The 20,382-nt window shown below is 33.4% G+C and overlaps 1 protein-coding gene across 3 annotated transcripts in view; it reads right to left on the reverse strand.

Moving 5' to 3' along the window:
* Window positions 1-2,552: 2,552 nt before the first annotated feature.
* The window catches only part of LSAMP (limbic system associated membrane protein), a 771,452-nt gene continuing 753,622 nt past the window's right edge, over window positions 2,553-20,382 (reverse strand). For all 3 annotated transcript variants that reach the window (XM_003763605.3, XM_031959689.1, XM_031959687.1), the window contains one exon: window positions 2,553-10,235. In XM_003763605.3, the coding sequence (XP_003763653.1) occupies window positions 10,138-10,235 (98 nt within the window). In that variant the 3' untranslated portion in view covers window positions 2,553-10,137. The remainder of the gene's footprint in view (window positions 10,236-20,382) is intronic.

Genomic DNA, 20,382 nt, shown 5'->3' on the forward strand with positions numbered 1-20,382 from the left:
TAAATTTTCCTTAGGTTTCAGAGCAGAATACCTAGGGATTTTCCAGGCCATAACTGAATCCTGTGATCTTTCAAATTCAGACCCTTCTTTAGTGACATGTAGCTGAATTTTGGATCATATTGTGCTGACTTGTATCTACCCATCACAATTCATTTTATTTGATATCTTCTGCTCTTAAAAAAAGGTTCTTGAGAAATGAAAATTTTTTTGAAAATGGCTTTAATTAATATTATCTTTTAGCAAAGATGAATGGAAATCTTTCTTGAGTAGAAGTTATTGAGTTCCTTGCTTATCAGATAAATATACCTACACTTTTGAAATATACCATAGAAATAAGTACCTACTATTGTCTGAAGAATTTCCAGAAAAAGATACTCTAAAACCTGATCTCAGAGAATAGAATCAAGAAACATGGGTGAATTTGTAGAGAGTTATTTAGGTTGAATGTCAAGGAGAGAAAACAAAACAATAAGAGCTGACTTATAGTGGAAGAGCTGCTTGGAGAGCTAGTGAAGTCTGCATGGTTGAATGTAATTGTGGGGATTTATTTTGTATATAAGTTGGACTAGATGACTGATAAATTGCCTTCCAACTCTCAGCTTCTATGAATTTAACATGATATAGTTACCAGAATCCCAGTTCTAATAAGCGGGAAGTCCTTCTAAATCTTTAACTTAAATCTGTCATGTAGAAATTTGCTTCCATTTTCCAATGGCCCCTCTTACAGAAGATAGTGAAAATCTCTTCACAATTACTTTGAAACATCTTTTAGCAACTAAATTGCCTATTTTGCAAATTTTCTCTCTGTCTTTTCTTTGATATACACCAGCTCTGTTAGGAAGTCAAGAGGTTGACTCTTCAGCAAATTTTCCAAGTAGAGATATCTAGGCCTGGGCCATGTATTTTTGCCCAAAACAATCCTGATTTACCATTGGTTTGGCTTTTTGAGTAATGTACCAGATTTACTCAGAAATAACCCTGTAGATCACAATAAGACAAACTTAAGGCAATGAAGACACATCTCCTTTTCACGTTTATTTCATTTTGTTTTAAGATCACAGAAGAGCAGAGCATTCATACATGTAAAGTAACAGAAGAGAGAAACAGAATTTAAATACATTAAAAAGAAAAAGAAAAAAGCTTGTTTTAATTTTAATTTTTACACACGTTGCGCTTTTGTTTTTCTCCATAGAGCTAGTATATGGGAGAAAAAATACCCACCAAATTAATTTTAAAAAAAAAAGAAAGAAGAAGAAACTTCAAACAATAAAAGTCCCAAACCAAAAAATGATCATGTGTTTGTATTGTCAAGGGAAGTTCAGTTCATGGCTACAGGGTTGAAAAAAAGGAATATATTTATATATATATATATATATATTTATATGTATATAACACTGTTAATAAGAATTCTAACCAATAGCAGGATTTGTAAACCCTTCCATAGAGCAATGAGAAGGGAGAAGGGAGAAGAAGAGGCTTTGTTACAGTACTCCATTCTCCACATCATCTCCTCCCTGTTGGAATCCCCCCCAGTAAACACTTAGGGAATGAAACTTGGCAACAATTCACCAGATTACTCAGCCTTTTACATTCTCTGGTGAAGGGTAAAGACTTATTGGTGGTGGAATCAGGAATGGCCCCAGGAAACTGGTATTAGATGGTCTGAACTATGAAGCTAGTAGTTAGAAGTATTTTCTTCATTTTCTAGATGCAGATTAGAACATTTCTGCTTGTGTCTTTCTGTAGATGAATAAAGGTTGAGGGTAAAAATGACCAGAATGGGAAGAACATCTGAAATAATCACAGGGAATGGAAATATTCCCAGTTGGACTGGTAGTTCTCTCATTTACAAAATAATTTTATAAGTGTTCTAAGGACTTGGGTTATCTATATCTATATAAAGTGATATTGACATATAGAAAGATATAGATACAGACCACTATTCAGCATATAGGTGACTAAGATTCCATTGGCTAGTTCTGGCAATGCATAGGAAGATAAGCTAGGGAAAGGTTAAGCTTAGTCTGTTGGGATGCTGTGGGACATTAACCTTTGGGTCTATATAGCAACGTTATAGTTAGCTTCCTAAAAGACACAGCCAGGGGACTGAATGCAATATCTAATTTAACCAAGATATTAAGAAACCTTTCTCCCTGCACCTAGAAGCCCATCTTTCCTTTGCACTTTCCTTAACATTCTATTTAAAACCAAAGAACTTGGCTTTTTACACAGTTGATTTTGGCCATTTCCTAGATCCCTCAAAGATATATCACAATCTCATTGTCATTTACCATCAGCTCTAGTGTCTACTCAATGATTTTTCTTGACACTTTAATCTTTTGCCTGAACGTTTGGAATAATATCTACGCAGTTCTGCTAGACACTTCTAGAAACAGTTTAAAAGTGTGGGCTGAGAATTTTTTTTTTCTTTTTTCTGCCATTTGGTTGTTTTTCAGAGGTTGGAGTCCCTAATACCTTGGAATGGTTTGTTAAGAAGCTTGAGTTATACAGGGAAAAGTGTTGGACAACAACATTCTAATAAATGTTCTCTGTCTTTCCTTTTTTTTTTTTTTTATAATAATACAGGGTCACCTGCACCTGCTTGGGACTTGCATTTTATAACTATCATCTCTAGGAAGATATCTATTTTTAGTATCAAACATTTCCTGAATTTTTAATGGGGAACTTGAACTTCTTCAGATTAGAAAGAAACACTTGCAGTTTATTTCTAAATTTGAGGACTTGCTTACTTAAAATATATGGAATACTAAAGTTATAAGACTACAATTTGTGGGGTAGTACATAATGGGGGAAACAGATAAGGTCTTTCCCTTTCATTCTAGGTTAATTAAACAGTATAACAGCTTGGTTTGATATATTAAAAAAATACTTCGGTGCTCTTAGTTAAATATCCCAGATGGGTAACATCCTCAACATGCTACCAAATGATATGTCCAGATATGACCAGATGATCAAATCATAAACCATGTGAAAATTTTTATTAGAAGTTTTAGCCTTCCTCACTGCTATTTGGGAGGAAGTCTGTCAATGCTTTTAAAGGATATGGGAAGATTCAGATGAAAAAGGAAATACTGCCATTTAAAATAAGTAGCTAAGCACAGTGCTATACACAGTGCACATCCAGTTTATAATCATGCAATTACAAGTATCATAACCTTCAAGATAATTTAATCTAACTACCTCAGTTTTCAGGTAAGGAAATTGAGGCCCACAGAAGTGAATAATTTAACCAAGATCACACTGCTAATTACTGATATAACCAAGACAACTCTAGGCCATCATGTAGACTTGATTTTTTTTTTTTAAATACAATAGTGCTAATAATAAACCGAAACTATTTTTCCGGTCTTGCCTTTGATGTGCTTTTGTGTGCCAATTATTTAGTTGTTGTCAATGTTTGTATCTACTTTAGCAAAGAAATCAGGTGCTTTATGCAATCCAATAGTGTCTTTGCCAAAAGGACAAAGATTCAGAAATGGGATTTGAGAGTGGAATGGTGGGAACAGTTTACTAAGCCAATTGAAAGCTGCTACTTCCCGAGATTAAAGAATAAGACCTTTTCAAGGATTTTATTTTATTTTTTCTTTGGCAACCAGAACATAGATCTCTTATATGGAGGATCAGCCTTTTCCTTCATGATTACTTGGAAATTTGAAAGAACATGTCTCTCCTTTTCCCCTATTGAAATAATTCCAAGGGTTGTTGAGTGAATGGATGGAAACAAAAGTAATTTTTTTTTAACTTAATCAAGATATTTCCAAGAGTCCATTTAATTAAAATGTCTAGAATACTGAAATAAGATGGAAACTTTCAAAATAGATAAAGCAGAAACACAGCAGGGAAAAGTATAAGATTCTTTCTAAATCTTTCTTTCTTTCCAAGGGAAGTCAGAAAGTTCTGATATTATATGATGTTGCAAATAACTGAAATTTGTAATTTCTAGTCTGAATGTGTAGACTCAGAGAACATTAGAGCTAGAAGAGTACTTATAAATCACCTAGTTTAACTCACTAATTTTGCTGATGAGAATACTGAGGCACACAGAGGCAAGCTGACATGGCTGAGGTAATAGTGTCAAAGCCTGGGCCACTGCTCTTTCCATGACACTATTGTGTCTCCTAAAACTGGCCCCTGCACTTGTAGATTATGATGGCTGGGCTGTATCTAGCGTCTTTGAAAAGATCAATAGGATTAAGCATTGTATGAATAAAGCAAAGCTTTCTCCTACTGAGGGAATTTAATCCATTGAGAGATTTAGTCTTTCCTTTGACAATTTCAAATGGTTTAGTACTATTTAGCACTGTGGGTTTTTTTTTTTTTTTTTTAATATACTTATAGTATTACCTGGGCTTGAGTGTGGTAGGAAAAAAAAAAAAAGAAGTTTACATAGTTTACTTTATGTACATAAACTAGTGATTTACTTTGATTTACACATGATTGGGGACTAATTTATTAATCAGCATATCGTATGTAAATGTGGAAGAAGGAAATCAAGAGTTTAAAACAATTTTTCTACTACATACATAAACATTTTTGTTAATGTAAATGTTAACATTGCTTGACTTTCTAAGAAAGAATTTATGTATATTACTGGGTAAAACAAATGTACCCTTAATCTTCGATGTTTAGCATGTGTGTGCCAAATCTGTATATAAAATTGGAGTTTAGTTTGCATCTTTACTAATATTGTAAAAAAGAATTACAAACTTCATTTTCTACACATTGACATTATAATACTATGATATAGAATTTGCAACTGAGAAAATTATAACCTTACATTCTTGATCTTTGAAAATAGTTTGAAATTTCTAAGACAATAAGAGGCCATACTAAACTACATTCGGGTTGCTATGGAAATATGTATAAGGAAATTGATTTACATCATTCAACTCTAAGACTCTATAATCCTATAATGTCATAAGTGGGTATTTTAACACCTGCTTATATTTACATGCTTCTGAAATTGGTGACCCACTGGGAATCAACATCAAATCCAAGCTGAAAAGCCATGGGAGCTGAAGAGAGGAATTAGGTCATGGTTAGCCTCAGTGAAAATGATCCAAATGCAAGAATTTTTAATAGATTGGCCACTAGAAAAATGCCTGAAACTGGGATCTAGCTCTGCCTCTGGAGTAATTAATTAACAAGCAAATGGGTATAGTTTCAGCACCAGAAGCAATCCCATATGATGAATCCAGTTTATTTGTGCAAAGAGAAGCCAATTTGGGGAAGAAACAGTGTTTCTAGTTTCTAGTCTCCAAGAAAACCACGAAAGGCAAAAGGAGAAATGCAACAGAAAAATAAAGTCCCTTTGAATATCCATAGCTGTCAGTCTTTGTAAAGATGTCCATGTCAAGAAAAGAGATTGCATGGATTCACAGATGATAATGAAACCACAAATTTATGTCAATAGCTGATTTTGGTTATAATTTAGGAAATCTCACCCTGCATCCTTGGAATTTGTAAAGCTTTTTATGGACATACACATACCTCAGTTATAACAAGGAACAATTAGAATGACCTAAGAGAAAAATTGAAAGATAAGCAATTTAGAGGGAGGAATGATAATGTTGTCTGAAGTTATAAGAACTCAGATTACTCTCATTCCTTAGGAAATACCCTAGGTTGGCCTAGGGAATGTAAAGTTATAATTTTCTCAGTTGCAAATTCTATATCATAGAATGATAGTAATGATGTTGGCATCATTACTGCTCTTGTCAACTAGAAGTTAAAGGAAGTATCTTTGGGGAGTGAAGATTCAGTTTTATTTTGTATACAAAGGGCACTTCTCCTGACATTAAACATCTAGCCAGTCAGATTAATTGATGAATTTCACTCCCTTCAGCATATTATTTCCATCTAGTTGGTTCTTTCCCATGTACTGTTTTATGCTTCATTTGCTAATGGACTTGATTCCTGAAGTGACAAAGTGATGAACCAAATAGTAAGTGGCTCTTTGCTAAGATTCCCTATTTCCTGGCTCCTCTACTTTGCTGACAAATCCTCAAATTCTCTTAGCCAGGTTCAATACTTCTATTGAATTTCTAATTTGTTTCTTTCTATGCCTAAGGAACAAAGGAATTGGAAAAGATCTCAGTGGGGAAGGAGAAAGGAGAAGGGAAGAGAATGAAACTTCTAGTTTATACTTCATATGTGGATAAGAAAAAATCAAAATCAGAAAGAAAATTTAAAAGATCAGATCCTTCCAGAAAAGAGAAATTTATCACAATGATTTGTATCAGGCACTGAGAATATGTGTGTCATTCTATTTGAAGGCATGCTATTACTAATGGCAATTCCAGCTTATGTCTAGGTGGAATATTGACTAGGCCTACTCTCTTGGACAAGGATAGGGTGAGGAGTATTCATATTTGAATCAATTTATTCATTCGTTTGGGGATGTCAACTCAGGAGTGATTTCTGATGACTGTATAAAGATTTTTTTTCCTCAAATATTTTAAATACCTAGGCAAGAGATTTTCCAATTTAATTTTGACTCACTTTGAAGAAAGAACAAATTTATCACCAAATTGATATTAATCAGCAACTGGGATTTTGGTTAAATTGGGTTTCTTCTCAGATTAGATCAATCATTCGATTAATTATTTTGTATCTTGATGATATCAGCAAATTCTTACCACATCTTGCCTACAGTCACACTGTATCCTCATGCCCACTTCTTTTTTTGTGTGATGAAAGTGTATGATGTTTTTAAGTACATATATATATTATTTTTAAAGAATAAAGACTACATAGGTAAAAGGAAATGGAAGAGAGCATTTGTAATGATGGCTATTTGGTACCCCATTTCCCATTCTGTGTTTCAGAGCTGAAGGAATAAAGTATGTAGACTCCAGAAAAAGGCTACTGAGAGTACCTAAAATTTAAACAGGCATTAAGCAGGCAATTCACCCAAAAGAAAAAAAAAAGGTTTTGTTGTCTTACACTTAATGTATCATATTGTATTATATTGCATTGCATTATATTGTTTTGTGAACTACTTAGCATCATTTCATCTTATCTCAGATTGAACAAAAATTCTTCAGGACTATTAGGATTTAGAGCAAAGCCAATCCATGGTTCACCAGTCTAAATTTCCAAACATTCCTAATCATGAATGGCTAAAGTTGAGCACAGTGAATAACAGTTCCCTGAAGGAAGTTAGCAGCTGAGTTTTTGTTTTTGTTTTCTTCTGTAAAAAGAAGTAATTTGCAAGATCTTCCTCACCATTATGACCTTCCACTATGATTTAGCATTATGACTTTACTGTTATGGGTGACAATTTTTTGTTGAGCAATTTGATTTAGTTGCCCATATTTCAGAACTTTTTGATTTCTAATCTATTCTCAAGGAATTCATCCATTACTTTTTCACTCCCTTGATTAAAAAAAAAAGTTTTGACTCTTAAATACTAATGCTTGGGGATATAAGGGATGAGCTATCTAGTTAGTTCTTTTTCTCTATCCAATTTGCTATCTCCAAAAGAAATACTTAGGAGGGGTAGTTAATGAAGAGTTCAACATGATGATGATGATTGCTTGCCTGAGTACACACTGTAAAATAACTTGCTATAATTGAAAGAGATTTCTTTGCACCTACACAGAAAAAAATGCCTTTAAAAAAAGCTTTCTATCTGTAAAATCTATCAAGAGGAAAAATTTCTACCATGGCTTTTCTCTCTAATATGTTATGGATTACAGTGGGAGACTTTTCTAAAAAAGAATCAAGTTTTGTTTTGTTTTGTTTTTAGTTTTCCCTCTCTAATTGTTAGTAGAGATTTGGTCCCACTCCAATGCAATCAAAATTGATTTAAAGGATAGCAGTCTGTTCTTTTAAACAATTCTGGAACACAGTCAGTTTTAAGCTTTTTCAATACATTTAACTGGCTTGCTTTCTATTGATATTATTGTCAAAGAACCATTATTTTTCTCTTTACTAATCATTGCAACTCTATTAATACTATTGCTCTACCTCCTCAGAGACATCATTCTGATCACCCAACTTCTTTTTTTTTTTTTTTTTTTTTGCTCAGAAAATAGTTCAAATCTATCTTCTATGCCTAAGCTAAATTTCCCAGTTTGTCATCCTTTCACAGTTTTCCATGGAAAACATGAGAGTAAATTTTTAGATTTTGAGGAAGATCATGCCCCACAGCATCCATCACAGAAAACAAGCTAGCAGCAAGATTGTTGTCCTGGAGCCCAGTGAAAAATTAATCTTTAGGTAACTATGAATTGATGGAATTGCCAAAAGCTCCAAAAGAACCAAAGAGGAATTATTAGGCAATTGAATTATATCTATTATTAAATTATACCAGTCACCAGATTTGTAGATTTGTAGAGGCATATGGAAGGAAACTTTTTTTTTTTTGTCTTTCTGTCCTATGCTTCATACAGGGGCTCCAGCCTCTGTGTTTGGAATATGGATCATGGGGCTTCAGTATTTACAAGTTCCTTGATTCCTTTGCAGCTGCCAATGATTCCTGCTCCACTTGATCACACTTCAAGTGATCCACATTATGAACCAATCATTATCCACATGTTTAATCCAAGGGAATTGGTCAGGGGTGGCTGGGTGGGGTATCCATAATGTTATTTGACCAATAGGGAGGGGCAAAAGGAGGGAAGTTTAGATGATCATAGGGCTCATAATTCTACACTTATGAATTAGCACTTGGTGACTTCCCTGCTTCTCCATATATTCTGTACACACCATACCCACTACAGAGGGAGGACAGGGCACATTCAGTAAAATGTCCCGAAATGTTTGAGTTTTCTCAGACTATGAAGCAAGAGCTAAGTCAGAAATCTTCCCCTCTTAGGTAGCTCAGCCTACGTGACTGATTAACTCTTCCCTGTCCCCCACCCCCATCGGTAGTAGGCACTTTCAATAACAGTGATATTCTGGGTTCTGATGATGGGTATAAAAGGAAGCTTAGAGCCCTGCCCCTGGAGGGAACCCAGCTTCTCTTCCTGTTTGAATTCACACTGATGTCATGTGACAGCCACTAATCTAATGCCTTTTGGTTAGATTTGGGATGGGGGTGGAGGAGTGGAGTGGAGTGGAGAAAGGTGTTGCGAGGTGGGCTCTTCCATGCTATCTTAACAAGTGAAATTCAAGGCAAACTCCAGTGAGGCTGCCACTGGAGCTTCAGACCCAAGGATCTACTACCACCTTCCCCACCATCTTTCTGAGCAACATGTCAAAACCGCATTTCACAATTACAATGCAGGACAATTATCCACAGCACGATGAATCTATGTACATATGGACCATTCCCTTGGCATGCTTTAGAGAGAGAGACACACGCACACACATATACATCCGCATGAGAGAGAGACCTGAGCACATTCACACACGAAGTGAAGAAAATTAAAATTAAAATGTCATTTCCTAGCATCAGCGGCATGACGAGCTCAAGGTGGTGGCAGCAGGGAAGGAGAGGAAAATACGCAAGATCAAGGGGATAGTATCAAGGATTATAGAGTCAGGGAGAAGGAGAATGGATGATTTAAGAAAAGGGAATAAAATTAGAGAGAGGGTGGGGCATGCCAATGAGAGGCTATTCACAAGACACCAGTATGGATTATTTTGATAGTCTGAATTGGCTGAGTCAGTTCAAAATGACCAACTGGAAAAAAAATTTATATAAACACCAAAGGTAAGACTTGACTTTTCACAGATGAAAAAGGATGAAGAAAGGAAGAAAAAAGGGAGCAAACAATTATCTAGTATTCTTTTTCTTTTTCTTTCCTTTTCTTTCTTTCTTTCCTATCTAAAGAACACCTGAATGTCCTCAGCATGATGTGGTCTTTACATAGCAACCAATTGTTCGTATACATACACACACACAACCCAAACACACACACATACATACATGCACAGTGGCATTTTCCCACCAAGTTGTTTTCAAATTTTTACCTAATGAATTTGAGTTTTGAAAAAAAGTTACACTTTGTTGTTATAATTTTTCCCCTTCACTTCTGAACACACAAAGTTGTAAAAGAAACGGTCCTCCCCCCTTGCTCTCTCTCTTTCTCTCTCTCTCTCTCTCTCTGTCTCCTGTATGATGCAATTTTTGTGTGTTGTTGTTTTTGTTTGTAAATTTTTATTCTATTAACATTTGCTGAGTAGGCAGAACAGGGACGCTGCCAACAACCACAGTGGTACGGCCAGGCTGATTGATCCATTTATTCCTCTCGCTGATCCAGGTCCTGCAGGGCAAGAAAAAGGGGAAAAAAAGAAAGAAAATATTACAAGTAGTAGAGATTTCTTTTTGTTAAATCTACCTTTTAAATAATCTTAACATTAGATTCAGCACCTAGACCAGGATATGTAACCAGGATATCTAACAGGAACCAAGGGGCAAGATATAGCAGGAATGCCCCTGTAATAATCTGGATGCCAAGGCATTAAGGATCCACTGAGGCTCATATTGTGCCTTCTGAATCCTGCTAACTCAGTGGTCACCTTTAATCCACATGGAGCAGTATCACCCTGTCTAAACATTCTGCTTTACTAAATGACTTTGGATGCCAGTCCTCATTATAATTCTATACAATGATGAGTGTCTGCCAGCAGCCAGACAGGGGCACCTCTGGGGCCAATTCATCATAGCATTTCAATCAATAAAACATGGAACCAATCAGTGAATTCCTTGTTTCCCAAGGGAGGGACAGTAATTATTTATTTGTTAATGAGGAGGGAAAATTATTTCAAAGGATTATTTATGTTCAAATGGTAGCATACCAGAAGAGTAAAAAGGAAGGTAAAGAACATAGAATGTTAGAGGAAGAAAACTTACAGCTCAATCTAGTCCAAAAATCTCATTTACAGAGGAGAAAAATGATTAATAAAGCTGCTTGAAAGAGTTTAGCTAAGAACCTTGATCTCAATTCCCTTTTCAGTGTTCTTGCCATTATGATATCATCACGCTGAGTCTCTATCTCTCTCTGTCTTTTGTATCTATTTCTTCCCTGTCCCCTCTTCCCAATCGACCTCTTTGAAGTATAGTGAAGGTAACAATGTCAAAGGATTCAGCAATGAACATAACGTCCTGATAATCAAAAACATGAAGGGAGGCAGATTATACTCTACTGTCCTGTACTTTATTCTATTATACTCTATGTTTTAATATACCATTCTATACAATTAATTAGGTTGACTAGAATTATAGAAAAATAAATTAGAATATATTATTATGTATGATACATTTTAGAGGAGATGAAGGCATTGTTGGAAAAGGGGAAAAGTATGACTGGGAAGAAAAACACTGAAATTATATTAGGTGTATACTTAAATACCTTACTGTGGTGTTTTTCCATTCCCCTATTCTCTTAGAGTGATTTGATGGACAATTTAAATCTAGAGATTTTCTTATCAGCTACCACTCTGACTTGAATTTGCTATGAAAACCAGGGGATTTATGTACTTAAGAATAGGACCTCAAATAAGTAAGTGGTATCACTGGGGATGGGTCCCTGAATTGATGGGAGTCTTGAGAGAGAGAGAGTGTATAAGTCAACTGCTTTTTCTGAAATTCTGAGTGCTTATTCACACAATGTTAGGGCACTCAATATGTAAATGGAAGCAAATGAGTATGTAAGTACATGAGAGAGGTCAGCAAATATAAGTGCTCTAAAAATGAAAAGGGATATAAAATAATGTAAAGGGATGCTTCTTTGCCATTATTTCCTGTGGTGAATAAGAAAGTGAGAAAATACAGGTGTTCAAGCTAGATGTATAATCATTCTTTTAGAAAAAGATTAACAATTGCATTCCAGGTCTTTACATTCAAACTTTTATGCTCAAGCACTGAATTCTCATTCTAAAATATTGTTCTATGTGCCAACATTTGCTTTCACATGAGTTTTCAGGAAAACATTTATTTCAAAAAGAAAAGTATATCTGTATGTTAATACCTAGTTATGGAAATTTAAGGTGGACTCTTCAACTACTCAGCCAACACTCTATTATCCTGGATGGGTTATCCTATTGCATATTTGTATACAATGTTGTATATTTAATTTCAAATCCTTATGGATTTAAAATAAAACTTTTTGTTTGAATGTTGCAGTATAGAATTTTATAAATAAAGTCAATAAAAGAAAAGAGACTGGGATTTTAATGTGCCATCCATACGTAACTCAACTGGTGATGCTTGGTCAATCATTAAAATAATCTTGGTCTAATTTTTTTATCTTCTGTAAAATGAATTCACTTCCTGAATTCAATTGCATAATAAAATCTGTTCCCTCTCCTTTTTGAAGATTTGGGAAATTAATATGAAGGGATTACCTTTAATTATAATACTCATTAGTGAAAAGATTTCTTGTCTCTCTTTATTTCTCTTCATTATGCCATGCTATATTTTATTGACATGGGATCAACAAATTTAGAACTAGAGGGGGTATTACAGAACATCTTGTTTGGTTCCTCCATTTAACAGATAAGGAAACTGAGACACAGAGAGGTTAAATGATTTATGCAATGTCACATAGGTAGTAAGTGGAAGAGACAGTACGTGAGCCCAAGTCTTCTGAATCTGAATCTGGCTTCTTTTTTATTATACTGCATTACCTCCTAAGGAATTATTAAAATCACATATACCAAGTTGGAAAAGACCCTTATAGATCACACTGGAAGTTTTGATTTAATTTTACTATTTGACTTGCATATAAAATAATGGAGCTGGGATTTAGTGAGGATGTACCAGAGTGGGACATTTAGTCAAAATGATGAATGGGGAAAAAGCTGTCAACTGTTCTCCAGGTTTCCAGCTCCTTTAAGAATTCAGGATCTTTCCCTATGGCAAATATGAAGCCCAAAGATAGAACTATTTATTCCTATATAGGAGTCATTGAATATGTTTTTAAAAGGCAATACTGTACTCACACAATGCTGATAGCCTGACACATTGATAGATTCTTTGCGAAAGCAAATTGACCTTTACAAAAATAATTAAGTCCCCTTTGACCTAATAATCCCATTATTGAGAATATTCACTGAGAGTTCTTATAAAGAAAAAAAAAGACGTGTTTAAAAATACAAATAACAGTATTATTCAGAAATTCAAGTTCCAATAAGATATAATTCTTTGAGAATGTATACTATTTTTGTCTTTGTATCCTTATAACTTAGTACAGTACTTTATTTATAATATTTATTTTGAAATATTTTGTTGAAAGGAAGGAAAAGAACTAGAAAGAACTTAAATGTTAAACAGTAACTAAGTAAATTAGTATATATCCAATATAATTGAATATATATTATATATATAAGTATGAAAATTCTAAAAAGTGGAAAGAATTAGATGAAATATTGTGAAGTAAAGAAAGTAGAATCAGAAAAACTGTATTTTACACATTAACTATAGCTGAAGAGTGCTACTTCTGGGCTTATACTCCAAAGAGATACTAAAGAAGGGAAAAGGGCCTGTATGTGCCAAAATGTTTGTGGCAGCCCTGTTTGTAGTGGCTAGAAGCTGGGAAATGAATGGATGCCCTTCAATTGGAGAATGGTTGGGTAAATTGTGGTATATGAATGTTATGGAATATTATTATTCTGTAAGAAATGACCAGCAGGATGAATACAGAGAGGTTTGGAGAGACTTACATGAACTGATGTTAAGTGAAATGAGCAGAACCAGGAGATCATTATATACTTCAACAAGGATACAGCATGACGATATATTCTGATGGAAGTGGATTTCTTCAACAAAGAGATCTAACTCAGTTTCAATGATCAATGATGGACAGAAGCAGCTACACCAAAGAAAGAACACTGGGAAATGAATGTAAACTGTTTGCATTTTTGTTTTTCTTCTCGGGTAATTTTTTACCTTTTGAATCCAATTCTTCCTGTGCAACAAGAGAACTGTTCGATTCTGCACACATATATTGTATCTAGGATATACCATGACCTATTTAACATGTATAGGACTGCTTGCCATTTGGGGAGGGGGTGGAGGGAGGGAGGGGAAAAATCGGAACAGAAGTGAGTGCAAGGGATAATGTTGCAAAAAATTACCCAGGTATGGGTTCTGTCAATAAAAAGTTATTAAAAAAAAAAAAACTATGGCTGTGTAAAATTCAAAATATATATATATATGTGTATGTGTGTGTGTGTGTGTGTGTGTGTGTGTGTGTATACACAAACAAATATAGAGTTGAATGTCCAGAGAATAGGAAGGAATCTGTAAGGAGTTCTGAAAGTTTAATTGAATTTGTTGTTTAATACTAAGTATGTAATGAGCTACTAATAGTTTTAAAAATTAAATTATTATTAATTTTTAAATGAATGATTATCCTATACCTGGAGAAAGTAGCTAGGGGCTTAGAATCTCTTTTTTAAGAGAAGGGAGGGGAATACATACAGATACAACATATTCAGAATATAGGAGCTATAGAGATCTAGAGCAAATGTTATTTTCACTTTTAAGTTAGATTTTAATTGTAACTTTTAAATCATTAGAAAGTAGCAGTAAGGGCTTTTAAGTTAAATTATTCATTTCCTTGTTCTAGGAAACATTTGCCAGAAAATATGTAGGAAAATCCTTCTCTGTATTAATTTGGTCCATATTTTATGAGCAGGGAGTTGATGTACTTCAATCCAGGAATAAGGTAAAAGGAACTCTAGAAAAATTAACCAAAATGGGGAAGATGAAAAGTCTGAATTACTTTTGAAATTCTCAGAACATCAGAGAAGCAACATAGCCTAGGTGAAAGCAGGTTAAGATACCTGAATCCTAATCCAAATTCAGGACTTAATTATTATCTGTATGATTATGAAGAAATCATTTAGACTCTCAGAGACTCCTTTCTCATCTCAATAAAATGAGGACTGCCTACAAAACAAGGCTATTATTAGGCAATGATATAGCAATATCCAATAATAGCAACCTCAAAGTGCAATATAAACTCTAAAATTATATATGAAATTAAACATATGTTTTTAGGATGTGTATGTTGTATAACTGATATTTAAACAACAGTTATTATTTATTAATGCAAACCTGGGATTGTATAGTATATTTATATGGTTATCATTTCATCTTGAAATTTTATTGGGAATAGAACTCACAAGATATAGGCTGTATTGTATAGGCTCACAAGATAAATGCATATATATATATATAGTATGTATATTTTTGTGTATATATATATATATATATATATATATATGTATCTGTGTATTTAAATTATACTTCTATAGGGAAAGATAATTAGTCTATTCACTTTTTGCATTTTGGTTTATATTCTATTCCAAAGGTAAATAGTTTAAGGAAGGACTACTTTTCTCCTCAATAAATGTAAGGTGGTCTACTCACAAACAGGGTGAAACCTTGTGATTACTCATTATAGTTTAGGACAAAAAAAATCATTGTTTATAAATATTTTCAGAGATTAACAAATCTCATCAAGGCAGAAAGTTTTAGATTAATTATCCTTAAGAATGGAAAGGTAAACTGGAAAATAATTTACTAATTTGTAAAAAAATTTTCAGATAGACATAGTAACTGGAGTTTGAGCCTTTACTATAAAATTAATGCATTAATATACTGTGTTGAGAGTTAGCTAATTCAGATGAATTTGGCAGCAATCTTAGAAACAAAGAATAGTATCTACAAGAAGGAAACTAGGATATTAAAGAAATAGCTTCATGTCATTAAGTAACAGTGTGACCACCTTAAGCCTAAAGGTGAGAAATCTTAGAGGAAACATGATAGTCTGCCTTTAAATATTTATGGGCTGTCATGTGGAAAAGGGATTAGATTTTTGTTTGCTTGGACCCATATAATAGAACCAGAAAAAAATGATAGAAGTTGACAAGAGATCAATTTAACCTTAGTATAATGAAAAATTTCCTATTGATTTGAGCTATCTAAAAATAGTTTGGATTTCATGATTTCTTAGAGTGGTCATCTTAATTAGTGATCTTAGAACAAGGACTTAATGTACATTTAAAATTATCCTATTTAGGTATGGATTGAGATCTCTTCTGTGATTCTCTGGATCATCAAATCTAAACTCCTCTGCTTACAAATCTGAAAAGACATGGAGAATATTGAAATAAGCACTGGGCCACTATGGGGGATAGGGAAAACAGAGATGAGATTGGTTTAAGGTTATACTCCTTGGAGTACTAATTCTGACACTGATTTAAGATTAAATCACTTACCATTACTAAGCAATATTCATCTGGGAAGTTAAGTGGTGGGATTAGAAGATCTCTTAGGTCAAATGTAGGTTCCCAAATTGAAGGACTCTTTAATTCAAGGTTAAAGGATTTGCCCTATAGTTACTTTTTAAGTTCTGGTTGAAATTCGAACCCAGCCTTATGACTCTCGGATTAGTATGTTTTCTACTAATAGATGGGAAATAAGAACTGAATAGATATTTATGGAAACAAGAAAAGGAATTAAAAATATTAAGATAAACACACAATCCCCAGGCTAAAGCTTTAGATCTCTAATATTTGAAAAGAAAAGAGAATATGACTAGAGCACTACATAGGATAGCTAATCCACACCAAGAAGTCAATTTTATGAGTCATTGGTCATGTGTTTAAAATGCATTTGAAATGGAATATAATTTTGTATGAAGAATTTAAAAAGATATATAAAATATGAAAGATGGAGGAGGCAACTAATTGATATATAGTGTTATATATATATATATACACACATATATATATATATATATATATATACATATATATATATATATATATATAAGCTCAGAATGAGTTGAGGCTAATGATGAATGCTTGTAACAAAAAAAAAAATTATCTTGGAGATAAAACAATTTCAAAGAATGTATATGACCCTGTACAATAGAAAAGTAAATAACACTGGATGAATGAGAAGGCAGAATTGACCAGCTCCATTTTCTCTTCCAAAAAATTATCTTTTTTTTGAAAAGAAGAAAACAGAAATAGTCAAGGGGGATTTTAAACCAAGGTTTAAATTGATAATGTGTGGTATGAGATGACCTAATTGTCTTTAATAAATACCTATTAATATGAGCAGAGACAATTCATAGTTGAACAAGTGTTGTGGGTCAAGAGACTAAAAAAAAAAAAAAAAAAAAAAAAGAAATGTTCTTCATATAGAGGCCAGTTAACTTGCTACCTATTTTGAAAAACAAAAGCTCTAAAACATGTCACTTAAGGAATGGTTTCAGAAAATTTATAAAGGTAGATAGTGCCAATAAGAAGCCAGATTAAGTCTACCCCCAAAAGGTTATGTCAGACTATCATCTCCTTTTTTGAACAAGATTATTAGCTTGTTAGATCATAGTAAATAATGGAAAAAACCTTATACTTGGGACTCTTTCGAGGGATTTGACAAAATTAATCATATTTTTGTGGGCAAGATGAGCAATACACAGGATAGAATAATTATGTGGATTAGGAAGTATTGAATAATCAGATGCCAAAGTAGGATTAATGGACTGGAATTGATCAAGAGAGAAGATCTATAACAGAGGAACCAAGGGCTTTTCCTTTGCCCTTATACTCTTCAATGTTTTCATCAGTAGCTTGAAGAAAGAGATCTTATGCTTATTAAATTTCATAGTAACCCAAAGCTGGGGAAAACACCTAATATGTTAGCTTAAGAAGTATGTCTAAAAGATGTCAGCTTAGTTTGTTGGGTAGATTCTACTATGATGACCATACCAGAGGCAGGCCTAGGAGGTGTGCCATTGATTTTCACTGACAGGAAAAAGAAGTAATATACTCATGGAGGGCTCTAGGTCACTTCTTACAGACATGCATATAATGACACTTGGGCACAAATCAATCAAATGCGTAAATATTGGATGAAAGAGAGAAGTCACTTGGTTTACTAGTTCGTGAGGAAAAGAATTAGGGGTTTTATAGGATGGAAGCTCAAAATTTTATTCTAAATTTGACATTATAAGGGGAAAAGAGTATTGCATTCATTTCTGGACTACACATTTTAGGAAGGACAGTGACAAACTGAAATATGTGTAGATAAATGCCAAGATGATAAATAGGCAAATTAGCATGTCTTATGAAAATGGTGAATTGTTTAGCCTAAAAACAAGAAAGTGTGAATGATATGATTTTTTTCAAATTTTTAAAAATCTGATAGCTTTTATATCATAAAAGATTTTAGATTGTATTTTATATTGTATTTTACTATAATTTATTTTATATTATTAAAGAGATTTCTTTTATTTTGATTTTGACAACCTGGGGAAAAACTAGGGGAAAAGAGGCTGCAAGTGAGAGGTAGGCTTCAATTTGATACAAAGGAACAAATTCTAACAATTTGAGCTACATAAATGTGGAATGAGCTATTTGGCAAAATAGTGAATTTCCCATTACTGCAGATGAACAAATGGAGTCTGAATAAGCATTTTGGGGGGGGGGTATATTATAGAAGAAGGGATTTCTTTTTAAAGATGAAATATACCTACTAAATGTGTGGTAGTGACATGGGCTTCCTGAATATGTCAGAATATCACAATTTCTTCCTGGCTCTATAAAGCTGAGGTATCTTCCATTTTGTGTCTTGTGGTGAATTATATTTTTGTTATTTAAGGTCCAACATAGCCAAGTTAAAAATGTACTTTTTCCCCCAAAAAATGTTCTTTACCAAGTGGGCCACACAGTCAATATTTTTGGTCTTAATCTCTAAGGCTCTCAAAAAAATACCTTTTAAGTCAAATTGAGGTTGTGAATTGTGTCAGTAGAAAGATTACCTACATTGACAGTTACAGGTCCTCAAAGTATTGAAATAAAGTCTGGACTAGATAACTTCTGATATCCATGACAAATTGGCATTCTATTGTTCTTTCAGTAGGGATCAGAATTATGGTGAGAAATGATTTAATGATCTAAGAAATGAAACATAAGTAAATGATTCATGAATCTTTTTGTTGATTTGTTTGGCCATACTGTTTGCTTAATCATACTGCTGCTTATGAAAGGGAATTTGTGGCTAAAAGAAAGATAGTACAAAATTCTTGGCAATGTACAAATACTGGTATGGTATTTACAATGATGAAACTGTATACTAAGTCTCATTAAGTGATTAAGACAATTTATATAGGATGTTGAATGTGAATAGGTTTTTTGCTTCTACATTATAGTCTAAGATTCAGGTTAGGCAAGGAACTACTTTTGTAGTGGAAAGTATTTAAATATATACCACCCAGAGGGAGCAAAAACAAAGGACTTTAAAAACATTGTATTTTATGAATGAACATTGTTTAATATCAAATAACTTCTCTATTTGATTTGTGGGTATACTTTTTTATATTTTGAAATTGTCCCTATATATAAAAATAATTCATTTTTACTTCTGATTTTACTTTCTTGCTATTACTACATCTCTAAATGAAAATTAACTATGTTAGCAATAAAAAGAAGAAAAAAGGAAAAGAGATCAGACTAGTTAGTTTTATTCTAAATGTATTGACCTACTTTTCAAGATCTCATTGTTAAAAAATACAGAGAGGTCAAGATACAGAAAACAGTTCAAGAGGGAGAGAGAAAGATCTCTGGATGCTTCCATATTTATGTCTAATTCTTTCCTAAATTTTTCAGTGATGATGATTCTAAATAACTCCATTGGTTCTCTTTGGTCATTCTTTTTCTCTTGAATTTTCTCAATTATTACAGAGTCATCCTGACCATTCCTTTTAACCTGACTGTTTTAACCTAGAAGCAGAGCAAGGCCAGATTTTTAAAGACAATCCCTTTAAGAGATGGCCGGATAAATGAAAACAAAACCAGACAAAATCCTAATCAACATACCAGATAACAACTGCTGACTAATGAAAAAAAAATTATGATTTTTTTTTTCTCTTTTTGTTTCCTGTTACCTATTTTGGGTTCCACAGTTAATATAAACTACATTACATCGGAAGTTTTCCTGGAATCCATAGTAAAACAGAGATAACTGTGACTTTGGTGCCACCTGCTGCACATCATCCACAAATGCACCCTTTTTTTTTGAGAGTTGATGGATAATTCTGATGGCTAGAGAATAGCACAGAGCAGGGAGGAGCTTGTTTCATTTGAGCTTCTCTCACAGGATTAAATTAAAGTTCATTTTGACTGGTAGCACCTGATTATTATATAGTGAATTTCTTACAAAATTAAATATATATTCGCAACAAGATGGTTATTATCAAATTCCTGTCCACCAGTGAAGCATTAAATAAACATGAAAACTTAAGGTTATTGCTTTTGCAAACTTGAAGATGATAAATATCATATTTGTGTGTTTTCCAAGTAATTTTTCAAAGTAATTCATTAATTTTTAAGCCCATATTTATTCAGAAAGCCTCCAACACATACATGCCATATAACATCAACCTTACCAAA

This window comes from Sarcophilus harrisii, chromosome 3 (assembly GCF_902635505.1).
Source record: "Sarcophilus harrisii chromosome 3, mSarHar1.11, whole genome shotgun sequence".
NCBI classification, from domain to species: domain Eukaryota; kingdom Metazoa; phylum Chordata; class Mammalia; order Dasyuromorphia; family Dasyuridae; genus Sarcophilus; species Sarcophilus harrisii.